The sequence below is a fragment of the Thalassophryne amazonica genome, chromosome 12 (genome assembly GCF_902500255.1).
Source record: "Thalassophryne amazonica chromosome 12, fThaAma1.1, whole genome shotgun sequence".
NCBI classification, from domain to species: Eukaryota; Metazoa; Chordata; class Actinopteri; order Batrachoidiformes; family Batrachoididae; genus Thalassophryne; species Thalassophryne amazonica.
In genome coordinates, this window is record NC_047114.1 from 16,793,931 (window position 1) to 16,807,859 (window position 13,929).

A 13,929-nucleotide genomic window follows, 5' to 3' on the forward strand; every position below is an offset into this window, starting at 1 on the left:
ATTATATGGCTGTTTGGAACTTGTGTTTTCATCTAGTTGGTCTTCATTTTGCATGTCCACTTCGAGCTCGTTTGGTGTTAATTCCTTCAATTCAAACTCATCAGTGTAATAAAATTCACTAAGACTGGTCGTCTTCATCGCTCATAATTTCTTTGTTCGCTTTTTGTTCTATTTAATGTTTGTTTTTAAAGCTGTAAATGGCATTGCACCTTCTTATTTATGTGACCTGTTAAAAACACACAACCCTGTCAGAGCACTTCGTCTGCTGACCAAAACTTTCTGGAGGTTCCCAGGTCCAGGTTCAAACAATGGGGTGACCGTTCTTTTGCAGTAGCAAGTCCTAAGTTGTGGAATGCATTACCTCTTGAACTGAGGTCCATTAATACTTTGCCTCTGTTTAAAGCTAAGTTAAAAACGTACTTGTTCAGGGCAGCTTTTTGCACATAATTGCTTTGACACTTTTTTGTCTATTTTTATTCTATTTGGATGCTCTTATTATGCTTTTATGTGTGTTTTTTGTACTGTTCTTTTTATTTTATCTTTAGTTGGTGCTATTGGAAAGCACTTTGGTTCAGTGAAAACTGTTGTAAAGTGCTATAGAAATAAAACTTGATTGATTGATTTCGCACTGTGAAAATTGTAAACAAAGTCGCAAATCTGATACAAGATCCGGGCCGATTGTCATGGTAATGGTCTGTAATATGGGAAAATATCAGACCGGAAATCAGCCAATCAGAGTGTGCGTACTGTCACAGCATATATATATATATATATATATATATATATATATATATATATATATATATATATATATATATATATATATATATATATATATATATAGACACACACACACACACACACAAACGTCTGGTGTCACTGTTGTTGGGCTCGTAGTCAGACCCGTTCGCTTGCTTAACTTGCTTAACAATCAAGGTCAAGGTCGTTAGCTCGTAAGCTTTCAATCTGTGTGTTTTTTCCGATGCTGTTTAGATATTTATGGACTATGTTCATGTCCAAATTTTTTTTCTAATCCTGTTTTTAGCTTTCAGGTTTGTAACAAAGTTTTCAATCTGTTCTGGACTGTTTGGAGCTGTGTTTTCATCTTGTTCGGTTGTTGCACATCAACTTTAACCTAATTCATCCATTTCCTTTGTTCACTTTTTGTACTATTTTATTTTGCACTGTGAAAATTGTAAACAAAGTTGCAAACCGGAAATCAGCCAATCATAGTGTACATAGTGTTGTAGCCATATAATAATATGATTCATCATGATATTTTATGAGGCAATACACTGTCCAGCAAAATTTGTTATCATGGCAGGCCTACTTACTATTACACAAATAATGGATATTTATCAGTGCAAAGGAAAGAAAATTTTCATTTGTTGAAAGATGGAACGTACTGTTCTTTTAACAAATAATATTCTTTCCATTAGAACCTGACCAATAAATCGACAAGCTGATATATTAGACTGACATGAACTACTTGCAGATAAATTCGTGTCAGCATTTCTAAGGGCTGATAAGTGATCATTTAAAAGAAACAAAGAGAAGTAAGATCAACTATGGGATTGATTAATATTTCAATGCAGCTGCATCATCACTGCATTAATTTTTTGTGTTCGGGGGTCGCCACAGCGGATACAACCAGATCCGCATTGATATTTGGCACAGGTTTTACGCCGGATGCCCTTCCTGACGCAACTCCAGTGTTACCTGGAGAAACACACACAGCCTCTGGTGTTCCAAAGAGGTCTCCCATCCAACTACTAACCAGGTCCCGCACTGCTTAGCTTCTGAGATCTGACGGGATCAGGCTGACACAGAGCAGATCGTCTGGAAAGCTCCAAACATGATAAAATGAAAAGATAAGATCAACTTTTTTTTATCCTGAAGGAAATTATGTAACAGTGAACATTAATCTGTTTATTCTTTCACAGTAAATATAACAATTTATGTGAAATGATGAAGACATTTGCACAAGACGTTTGACAAGGTTGCACATAACTCTGAATAACTGTTCGTTTTTTCTTCAACCTGCAGAAGAGAGAGGACTTATACAGTCTGATTGCCACAGGTAGGAAAGACCTCCTGTGGTGTTCTGTGGTGCACATCGGTGGTCTCAGTCTACAACTGAAGGTTCTCTGACAAGACAGTGTGGCATGCAGTGGGTGGGATGTGTTGTGCAGGATGCTGAGCAGTTTCCTCAGCATCCTCCTCTCTGACACCTCCACCACGGACTCCAGCTCAACCCCCAGGACAGAGCCAGGCCTCCTGATGAGCTTGTTGAGTTTGTTCATGTCAGCTGCCTTCAGCCTGCTGCCCCAGTACACTACAGCGTAGAAGATGATGCTGGAGACCACAGAGTGATAAAACATCTGCAACATATTTCTGCAGATATTGAAAGATCTGAGCCTCAGGCCTTTGTTATACACAGCATCTGTGTTTACAGTCCAGTCTAGATTGTTGTCTATATGGACACCCAGGTATGTGTAGTAGTCCATAATGACCACCTCTGTTCCATTGATGGTAACTGGGTTTGGACAGGTCTTCCATCTTTTAAAGTCCAACACCAGCTCCTTTGTCTTAGACACATTGAGCTGCAGGTGGCTGAGTCCACATCACTCTACAAACCTGTCCACCACACTCAACCTCCTCCTCACTGCTGATGCAGCCCACAATGGCAGAGTCATCCAAAAGCTTCTGCAGGTGGCAGGATAGTGACCAGAACCTGAAGTCTAAGGTGTAGAGTGTGAACAGGAAGCAAGACCGTCCCCTGCGGTGCCCCAGTGCTGGTCTTGATGGTGTCGGATGTAATGTCCCAAAGCCTCACATACTCTGGGCAGCCCGTGAGACAGTTGGTAATCCAGGTCACCAGTGGAGCCTCCACCTTCATGTCCTGTCACTTATCGCTGTCATGATGGATGGTGTTGAATGCAATGGAGAAGTCAAAGAACGTGACTCTCACAGTTCAGTTCTGCCTGCCTCCTCCAGGTGAGAATAAGCTCTGTGCAGCATGAAGATGATGGCATCTTCCACTCCACTGTCAGGCTGGTATGCGAACTGCAGGGCGTCCAGTGATGATTCGACGACTGTGCTGAGGTGCCCCAGGATGAGCCGATCAGGGTTCTCACCTGGATTATTTCAAAGCATAGAGAACTTAGAGTGCCATAGCCGTGTGGCGAGTGCTGCAGCGTATTGTAGGAGGGTCCCGACAATATGCAAATGTGCGCAGATAAACTTATAATCATGAATACTTTGTGTGTCTGACTGGGATGTTAAATAATGTGACATACATCCTTTACAAAAAAAAAAAAAAAAAAAGCCCCTCCTATGCTGGTTGAATCACAGCGTAGGGGTCAAGATCACAGTATAGGGGCCCTCTACGCTCAACTGCACTGGCGAGAACGCTGGTGATGTTAGGGCCACAGGTCTGTAGTCATTAAGTGTGTTGGGGTTCTTCATCTTGGGCAGATGGAACAGACACAAGGTTTTCCACTGCTCAGGAACAACCATTTGGCTCAGGCTCAAGTTGAAGATGTGCTGGAAAATCCCACACAGCTGGAAAGCACATCCTTTCAACACTCTGGGGCTGAGGCCATCAGGAACCGCAGCCTTTCCTGGACACAGGTGACTAAATTCTCTTCTCACATCCTCAGCAGTGATGGGAGGCGTGGAGGAGAATGAAGGAGTAGTGGAGGGAGGGGAGTGGGGCAGGTTGGTGGGAGGAGGAGGTGGTGGTACTAATTGTCAAACCTGTTGAAGAACACGTTTAGCTCATTGGCCTCATGTATGTCTCCTTCCATCATCTGGTCTGCCTTCTTACCATGACCACTGATGGGTGTCAATCCACTCAACACCTCCCTCATGTTGTTCTGCTGGAGCTTGTTCTCCAGCTTCCTCCTGTAACTGTCCTTCCCCTCTGCGATCTTCTGCCTCAGTTCAAGCGTACCCTCTTCAGCTCCTCTCTGTCTCCACTCGTGACTGCAGCCTTCTTCCTGTGCAGTGTCGCCTTGATGTCCTTGGACACACACGGTTTGTTATCGGGGTAATGGCGCACAGTCTTGGTTGGAACGATATTGTCTGTACAGAAGTTGATATAATCAGTTATGCAGTCCGTAATACTTTCAATATACTGCTCCTGCGCATCACAGAGCACATCCCAGTCCATGAAGATCCATGAACATTGTCTTCTACCTCCTGTGACCACCTCTGAACCACTCTGGTCCCCTTTGCCAAGTGGGGGGAGGGCTGTGGTACTGTATGCCTCCTTCACAGACTGCAGTGGCTCAAAAAGATTATTCTTAGTAACGGGGTCCATCAGCTGGTGTGAAACCACCTTTTCCAGTATTTGAGAGCAAAATGATACATTTGATGTCGGCCTATAGGTTTTCATACTAAGGTCAAGATTAGATTTCTTTAGTAATGGTTTAATCGCTGCAGATTTGAAACATGATCTGACAAAGAATTCCAAAACTGAAAAAGTTGGGAAAAACCTGACAACACCACAAAACACTTCAAGTGCATCAACAACATGCATGAACCAACAGTGGCAAAAGAAAGGTAGGGGGAGTTGCTTCTACATGAACTAGTGGTGCAATCTCACATTACGGTGAAGGTGCGTGCGTGTGACCCTGACATTGAGCTGTTGGCAGCATCCTTATTATTTGCAAAGGGCGGTTTCCCACACCATCATCCTCACTGATTACATCCCACTGGCAACAGATGCGCTGCAGGCCTCCTGCTTTGTCAGTGTGTCATATATTACACTGACAAAGTGAGGAACCTTGGGGTAATTTTTGATCCTATGTTGTCCTTTGACCTCCACATTAGAAATATTATGAGGACTGCTTTCTTCCACCTGCGAAATATAGCAAAGATTTGTCCGATCCTGTCTATGGCTGATGCTGAGACCCTGATCCATGCGTTTGTTTTTTCTAGATTGGACTACTGCAATGTTCTATTTTCTGGTTTACCGCAGTCCAGCATTAGGGGTCTCAAACTGGTTCAAAATGCTGCAGCCAGACTTTTGACACGAAGCAGAAAGTGTGACCACATTACACCCATTTTTGGCATCTCTTCACTGCCTTCCTGTCCCTGTGAGATCAGATTTTAAGGTTCTGCTACTAGTCTATAAAATTATACACGGACTAGCACCTCCCTAACTAGCTGACCTAATTAAACCCTATGTGCCAGCCCGGGCTGTGTGTTCTCAGGGTGCAGGGCTAATTTGTGTCCCTAGGGTGAATAAAAATCTGAAGGTCACAGAGCTTTCTCTTATTGTACCCATGTTCTGAGGAATGATCTCCCTGTGTTAACAGTTAGGTTCTGAACAGACCTTCAAGTCCAGACTTAAGTTGCACTTATTTTCCTAGCATACCGGCATAGTATGTTCCTATGCTTTCTACCCTTTTAAATTCAATTTATTAGCAAACGGAGCGGGCCGCAGCCTCAACTTTATCTAAAGTCTGGGTCTTTTAGTGACGCTTAGGGCTCCTGGCCAGCGATCACCTTAGTATTTCTTCTGTTTTTCTTGTTGCTTAATGCTGACAAATTATACTGCATTTGTTGTCTATCTGCCACCTGATTCTGTTTTTCTCTCTGTTTGAGGTGCAGCTCCATCGAGAGATGGGAATAGGCCTCGTGTCCTGTGCACCAGCAAGGACTCCCAAAATTTCCTGTATATTTGTATCGTCAATTGTGTCGGTAGCATGGCCCAAGCAGAGGGTCACCCCTTTGAGTTTGGTCTGTTTGAGGTTTCTTCCTCAAACCATCAGAGGGAGTTTCTCATTACAATATTACCTGTGTGCTTGCTCTTGGGGTTGGTAAGGTTAGACCTTACTTGTGTGAAGCGCCTTGAGGCAACTTTGTTGCGATTTGGCATTATATAAATGAAATAAATACTCACTCACTCATCTTCAAACAAACAGGCATAAAATTTGAACCTAAACCCAAGTTTAGTGGTGTAGGTAAAGCCATAACAGAAAAATTAGACTGAGGCACCTTGATTGAGACACACTGCAAAATGTACATCAAATGTCTTTTCAATATTAAATTCAAAAGTCCTCAAAGCCCACAAAATACACAATCCGGATCAGATCCAGACCAAACTTTGTCAGGCAATAGTGAGTGCCAGTCTGCACCTCACTTTCAAATATGACAGTGATTGGAACATGTTTGATTATTATGTAAAATATACATTAAATAGGGTTTAAAATGTTCAATTTAAACGGCCGCAAAATCTGTAAACTGGATCAGAGCCAGTGTAACAGTTTATCTTCCCGGCTGGATATACCCCCCCACCCCCCGCTCCACAGCAAGTCTGCTGCAGTCGGGGGGAAATTGTCCTAAAATATCTTACCCCCCAACCCTTGCATAGCAAGTCTGCTGCAGTATTATCACACATTTCATCCTCCATTCTGAAGTGTCTGACCGTTCTCTCTAAATCTTTGCAGAGATGCAAAGCAAGTCTGCTGTAACATTATCACCCGTTTCATCCTGCCCAGATTAATACATGGCTGACAAAGTGGAAAACAACACATGAAAGTATATGTCACAGGGATGTGGTCTTGCCCTTGACTGCCCTAGGATATCCCCCCCCCCCATAACAAGTCTGCTACAGTATTATCACACATTTCATCCTACCCAGATTTATACATGGCTGACACAGTGGAAACGACATTGATACTACACGTCTCAATGATGTGGTCTTGCCCTGGACTGATTGTAGGCCATTTGATAAAAAGCTTATTCCCATCTTGACCACATATTTCAGGTTGTCAATCAGGTCCATATATTCGTAGAGTATATTTGGAAGGGGGATTTAAAGATATTTCAGAATAGGAAATATTACTATATATTATTGTAGATAGCTAGCAATACATACAGAAAGAATACCAATATCGTGCTTCTTCTGGAGCCATAAGACATGCATGAAATATAGAGTTTAAAGGTTGCTCTATCCTGACTGGGCCTTATCAAGGTTTGGGTAAGCTTTAATTAGTGCTGCCCTGTAGGAATATTGCCTTTTAGGGGTAGAGGGAAGATTTCCAGGGTGGGGGAGAAGATATCCAGGGGGAAGATAGACTGTTACACCGGATCAAACAAGGATACCATTCTACATAATGCTCTAAAATATGACAGAAATTTGATCTTTTTTGACAGTTGTCAATTTTTGAAAATCTGTTCAATGTTTAAAAAAATGTTTTTTTCCAATTTTCCAAGAACTTTCCTGACTTTGACATGTGACCTTGAAAATGTAATCAATTCTTGCCTATCAGGATATGAAGCTTCAGTAAAAATTTCATAACAATATATGAAAAATCGTGGGCTGCAGGCTGTTCACAAACAGACAAGCAGACAATAAAACAAACAAAACAGAGGGAAAACATAACCTCCTCCAACTTCATTAATGGAGGTTAGTATCGATCCGATCATGTTAGTATCGATCTGATACCAGTAGCAATGGCAGTATCAAAACTATTGCTATTTGGACTGATCTACCTACTCGTAGTAGGGACAGCCGAAAACCTAACCTTCATCCCTTACCTTAACTATAACCATAACTAGAATTATATAACAGCTGAATGGATCCTTTTCATTTGACTGGTGCTTTGTATGTCATGTGACATGGAGTGTTCATCCCATTTGTGTTGCGTTACATTTAGTGTGCAATTTGGTTCCATTTACTGTGCAAATTTAGTTCCATATGTTTTGTACCATTGTACACTGCAACCACCGCACACTCGTGGGGAGGGGCGTTTAGCTAAACACAACAGAGTTTGTTTTGCTGACAGATGATGATTTGAAGGAACTAATTAACAGTGCTAATTCTTCTAACACACACACACACACAAATTTGCTACGCTGCAAGCCGTGTGGAGGCATGAAGAGCTGTTAGGATGAAAAGCTGGACTAATTTCTGACATGATTTTTCACTGGACTGAGGAAGTACACAAAGTCTTTTGTTTTTTGGAAGTACACGAAGTCAGTGCACAGTATCATGGACTACATTGTCAGAATTATTTTTGAACTAAGTATTTGTCCTAGTTTACTGAGAACAATTTTGGACTCCTATTTAAAGTTTGTGTTGGACTGTTCAGCACCAGTGAGGAACACCAAAATGTAAGTCCCTTTTCTGTTGTTTATAAATTAATAAAATATCAAACGACAAGGATCTATTTTCACTGTTATATAAAACAAATAATGAATGATTTTCCATACTTTCAGTGGACTGAGCCCTGAGGAAGGTCTGTCGACCGAAAGCTTGGCTATTAAATGTACAAAAGGATTTAAGTGTGCAGACATTTTTCTTTCACAGTTTCATACTTTCAATGGAACAAATATTTAATTGGGTGAAAGCTGTTACGTACCATTTAACGAGATGAACCCTCTTTAACCTCACGAAATAATCGTACCATTGAACTCATAAACATTTATTTGTATATTATAACCCTAATGTGGCTGCGCTGTGCACAAATAGAATTTTGTATTTTTAATAGAAAACCACAAATCCTTTTCCAACCAGTGGAACAAAAATTAAACTACAGGACTACACATGGACCGCAAACACTGTTTATTAGTTTGTCTTTCACACAAACTGATAAAGAGTTTGTTTGGGTTTTTTTTTTTAATTAAGAAGGCGCCATCTTGGGATTCGGCTCTTCTGTGTTCTAGATTTGTGCAAAATGCTTCTTGCAAACAGGCTGAAAGCAGCTGTTAAAGGTTTGTCCCTGACTGGAGATGAGAGGAAGGAGGAGACGTTTGTCCCTGACTGGAGATGAGAGGAAGGAGGAGACAGTAGTGACCTGTTTTGTTGATCGGGATGGCAGGTTTGACGTCGGCTAGCAGCTTGTGTTGACGATCAATCTCTTCTTCGTAGTTCGATATTGTTGTTTCTAAAAGCCCGAAAATCTCTTCCACAGCGGCACTAAGCCGCTGGTTAACAAAACTTTTCAGCATTTCCAACGTGGACATTTTTACACAACAGAACAGGTGAGCCGTGAATTCGTCCACAGCGAACTCCACGCAGCCAGCGCGTTCATGCATTCATCAACTTCCGGGTCAACAGGAAGCTGATTTTCCCCGTGTTCTTCTGTTTAATTTTTCGAAACATTTTTATTATTATTAAATATGTATATATATCAAATATACAAGCCAAATGGCATTAACATCATTATCAAATCACATAGAAACAGATTTCAACAAAATAATAGAAAAGACAGTGAAAATAAATGAAAAATAACAGGATTTTGATGCAAGAAAACAAATCAAATAGGCTCAGGTCACTGTGCCTTCTGGTAAACTACAGACAAAATTTCATGTCTCTTTTTTAAGAACATCACTCCACCATGAAAGGGTGACTGGTTGTGCAAGAGAAAACGTTTGCACTGTGCACAACTTCTCCAATCACAGCCACAGAAGCCTGTGTCTCCTTCAGAGTTATTTGTCTTGTTGGCTTCCCTCACTCTTTCTTGTGAATTTTCGCTGCATTTTTGTCATATCTGTGACTGTTTATTTGTTACAAAGTAAGAAAGGTGTAAGAAATATCCTCAACATATGGTGATTCCATTTTCCCCCAAAGGTTGAATAAAGAGTTCTCCACAGAGTTCTCTGTCTTGCTAGTTTCCCTCACTACTGAAATATTCTAGGACAGTTTCCATCCCCTTAACAAATTATTAATTATTAAGTTTAATTTAATTAATTAATCTGATTGATCTGTTAAAATTGTGTCAATGGCGGCATTTATGAAATAGCCGAATTCTGCTTAAATGCAGACTTTTGAGGCGGATATTTCAGTTGTAAGAGCTCCTTATTTTCATTGATACGCAACAATCGTTAGTTTATAGCACAGTCTGTCTTCCCAGATGTATTTTATCAGTGGGTTTTCTTTTCCTTTAACTCTAGGCTCAAGTGTCCCATGTGATAAACGGGGGCAGAAAGTTCACATGTCCTTTTTAAAGAAAATCCTTCTCTGTTGGACTCTACCATGAAGCTGTATAATTAGTTTAGCAGAGCAGGTAGCTTTGTGAGATACAGTAGTAATTGAACCAATGATATGTAGAAATGTGGGTTTGATTCTATGTGTGTAGTTTACACTCCCTGTCTGTGCCCTTTCACGCAACATTTTAACTGTATTGTCTCAGTCCACCCAGTCCACCCAGCCTCTAAACAGGCATCATGACCAGAGGGAGTCAAAGACTCTCCCGGTCTTTTAGAAAGGCTCCCAATGTTTATGTTTGTTGTACAACTATTACATGCCTCAATAGCCCACCTTAAGCGCGGAGGTGCAATGGATACCTGTACCACCTTAAGAGAGCGATGGATTGCATTATGTGACAGTCCTCCATGGAGCTCAGGAGCCCGAACGGAACAATGCTCTATAGCATTGCCAAGCCCTACTGTCCATTCTGTGAAAATGAGGAACACTTCCTCAGTCAGTGTACTGAAGTGAAGACGATCTCAAGGGAACAGCTCATAGAGTGGATAAAGGCCAACAGGAAGTGCAAGGCCTTCCACAGGCCTCCCAGTGTGACTTAAAGAAGCCTTGCAGCCTATGCCAAGGGAAACATCTACTGGCCTTATACAAAGTCAATGATAGATCATTGACACTGGCCAACAAAGAAGAGAGTTTTCTGGTGACCACTGAGATCCTTTATGTCGAACAACCACCAGATGACCACTGGGTTTTACTGAAGGTTGTCAGGGTGCTCCTCCATCACGGAAGCCGCACAATAAACACATACACCATCTTGGATGACAGGTCTGAAAGGACTATGCTTCTGTCAGCAGCAGCTCAAGAGCTTTGCCTCCAAGGCACCCAAGAAGACCTGCCCCTGAGGACCATTCGGCAGGATGTCCAGACCCTCCGCGGCTCTACAGTGTCTTTCCACATCTCTCCCGCTGATCAACTGAAGACCAGTTTTCCCATCTCTAAGGCCTTCACCTCATCTCGCCTTGGTCTAGCTGACCAGTCCTACCCAGTAAATGGACTCCAGAAAAGCTACACCCACCTAGTTGGCTTGCCTATCATGTCCTTTAAGAATGTCAGACCCTTGGTGCTTATTGGTTCTGACTACGCTCACCTCCACTGAGCCAGCCAGACTAGGTCCTCCAGGTGGGTCTGCTGCTGTTCAAACCAGATTGGGTTGGACTCTTCAGGGACAGGCAAGTTTCATCCAGCAACCTCTATGCCCCCAGCAGTGTCCGGTGATGTCTGTTCCCCCACACGTGTCAGAGCTCTTTAAGCATGTTGAGAAGCTGTGGCAGCTGGACACTCCCCCATACAAGCGCGAAAAGGTCATAACCAGGTCGAAGCAAGACCAAGCAGTTGTGGCTTTGTTGTAAGCAAAGACCACCCATGTGTTGTGGTCTTTGCAGGATATCTCGGCCAGCGTCATGGACTCCGAGGGGCGTCACCAGGTTGTTGAACAACCAATGGGAGAGCAGGGAGCGCAGGCATCTGCAGGAGGCGTGATTGGTGAGCTACAGCATATTCTCACCGCCTTTACGGCTCGAATGGATCAAATAGCCGAGCAAAACATCCTCCTGAATCGCAGGGTGGAGGCTCTCTCCGCGAAATTGGCGGCGAGCGCTCAGGGCGCTGCTGCAGCTCCTCCTCCTGTCGATCCTGTGCTAGATATTAATGTTCCAGTGGTGGTCCAACAACCCCTCCCACCATCCCCTGAAGCATACATAAGCCCTCCTGAGCCGTACGGAGGTTGTGTGGAGACGTGCGCGGACTTTCTTATGCAGTGTTCGCTCGTCTTCGCACAACGTCCCGTCATGTACGCGTCAGACGCAAGCAAAATAGCTTATGTGATCACTCTGCTTCGGGGAGAGGCACGCGCTTGGGCTACAGCGCTTTGGGAGCAAAATTCACGGCTCCTTCACACGTACACTGGGTTTGTGAGGGAGTTCAGAACTGTGTTTGATCACCCTAACAGGGGAGAGACCGCTTCAACTGTGCTGCTGTCGATGAGACAGGGACGCCGGAGCGCAGCCGCTTATGCAGTTGACTTCCGCATCGCGGCTGCGAGGTCCGGCTGGAATAACGCTGCGCTCCGCGCCGCCTTTGTAAACGGACTGTCGTCAGTCCTAAAGGAGCACCTAGTGGCCAAGGATGAACCGCGGGAATTAGATGGGCTTATTGATCTTGTTATACGGTTAGACAATCGGTTGGAGGAACGCCGTCGGGAACGAGACGAAGGACGTGGCCGGGCGCGCGCCGTCCCTCTTCCTTCCGGGTCCGAGAAGGGTCCGCCCTTCCCACGCTCCCTGGCCTCTACGTCCCATTGGGCGACAGCTCCCCCTGCTGACGAAGCTATGGACACGAGCAGGGCCACATTTACACCACCTAATAGACAGAGGAGGTTTCCACGCGGGGCGTGTTTTGTTTGTGGCTCAATGGAGCATCAATTGAGCGATTGCCCCGAACGGTTAAACACCAACGCCCGCCCCTAGAGACTGGGTTAGGGTGGGCCAAAAACTTCACGTGAGACACACACATATTGCCGCATGACTCCCAGTTACAATCCTTAGTGGGGATTTAACCCTTCAGGCCCCAGCACTGGTAGACACAGGGTCAGAAGGGAATCTGTTGGACAGCAGATGGGCCAGGGAGGTAGGGCTCCCTCTGGTGGCGCTACCTACACCATTGCAGGTGCGAGCACTAGATGGCACCCTACTCCCTTTACTCACACACAAGACACCACCAGTAACTCTGGTAGTGTCAGGGAATCATAGGGAGGAGATTGAGTTTTTTGTGACTCCTTCTACCTCCCGTGTGATTCTGGGGTTCCCCTGGATGTTGAAACACAATCCCCGGATTGATTGGCCGTCCAGGGTGGTGGTACAGTGGAGCGAAACCTGCCATCGGAGGTGTTTGGGATCCTCGGTTCCTCCCGGTTCCCAGGTGAAGGAGCAGGTCCAAGTACCCCCCAATCTGTCGGCGGTGCCGGTTGAGTACCACGATCTTGCTGACGTTTTTAGCAAGGATCGGGCACTCACTCTTCCCCTGCACTGTCCATATGATTGTGCCATCGATTTGTTGCCAGGCGTGGAGTTCCCGTCCAGCAGGCTGTACAACCTCTCCCGACCTGAGCGCGAATCGATGGAGACCTACATCCGGGACTCCTTAGCTGCCGGGCTGATCCGTAACTCCACCTCTCCGATGGGAGCGGGTTTCTTTTTCGTGGGAAAAAAGATGGCGGTCTTCGTCCATGCATTGATTATCGGGGGCTGAACGAGATCACGGTTCGCAACCGATACCCATTGCCTTTGTTGGATTCAGTGTTCACCCCCCTGCATGGAGCCAAAATCTTCACAAAGTTGGATCTTAGGAACGCATACCACCTAGTTCGGATCCGGAAGGGAGACGAATGGAAGACGGCATTTAACACCCCGTTAGGTCATTTTGAGTACCTGGTCATGCCGTTCGGCCTCACTAACGCCCCCGCGACGTTCCAAGCTTTGGTTAATGACGTCTTGCGGGACTTCCTGCACCGATTTGTCTTCGTATATCTGGATGATATACTCATCTTTTCTCCGGACCCTGAGACCCATGTGCGGCATGTACGTCAGGTCCTGCAGCGGTTGTTGGAGAACCGGTTGTTTGTGAAGGGCGAGAAGTGTGAGTTTCACCGCACTTCTTTGTCCTTCCTGGGGTTTATCATCTCCTCCAACTCCGTCGCCCCGGATCCGGCCAAGGTCGCAGCGGTGAGAGACTGGCCCCAACCGACAAGCCGTAGGAAGCTGCAACAGTTCCTCGGCTTCGCAAATTTCTACAGGAGGTTCATTAAGGGGTATAGTCAGGTTGTTAGCCCCCTGACGGCCCTGACCTCACCAAAAGTTCCCTTCAGCTGGTCGGATCGGTGCGAAGCCGCGTTTAGGGAGTTGAAACGCCGGTTCTCGACTGCACCGGTCTTG

At 44.6% G+C, this 13,929-nt stretch overlaps 1 protein-coding gene across 2 annotated transcripts in view; it reads right to left on the minus strand.

Annotated features, from left to right (window-relative positions):
• Positions 1–9,050, minus strand: part of LOC117521504 — a 56,571-nt gene extending 47,521 nt beyond the window's left edge. For both annotated transcript variants that reach the window (XR_004563954.1, XM_034182818.1), the window contains exon 1: positions 8,811–9,050. Coding sequence is in view for 1 of the 2 variants with exons in the window: in XM_034182818.1 (XP_034038709.1) it covers positions 8,811–8,979 (169 nt within the window). In the remaining variant the exon portion in view is untranslated. The remainder of the gene's footprint in view (positions 1–8,810) is intronic.
• Between the last annotated feature and the right edge of the window lie 4,879 nt (positions 9,051–13,929).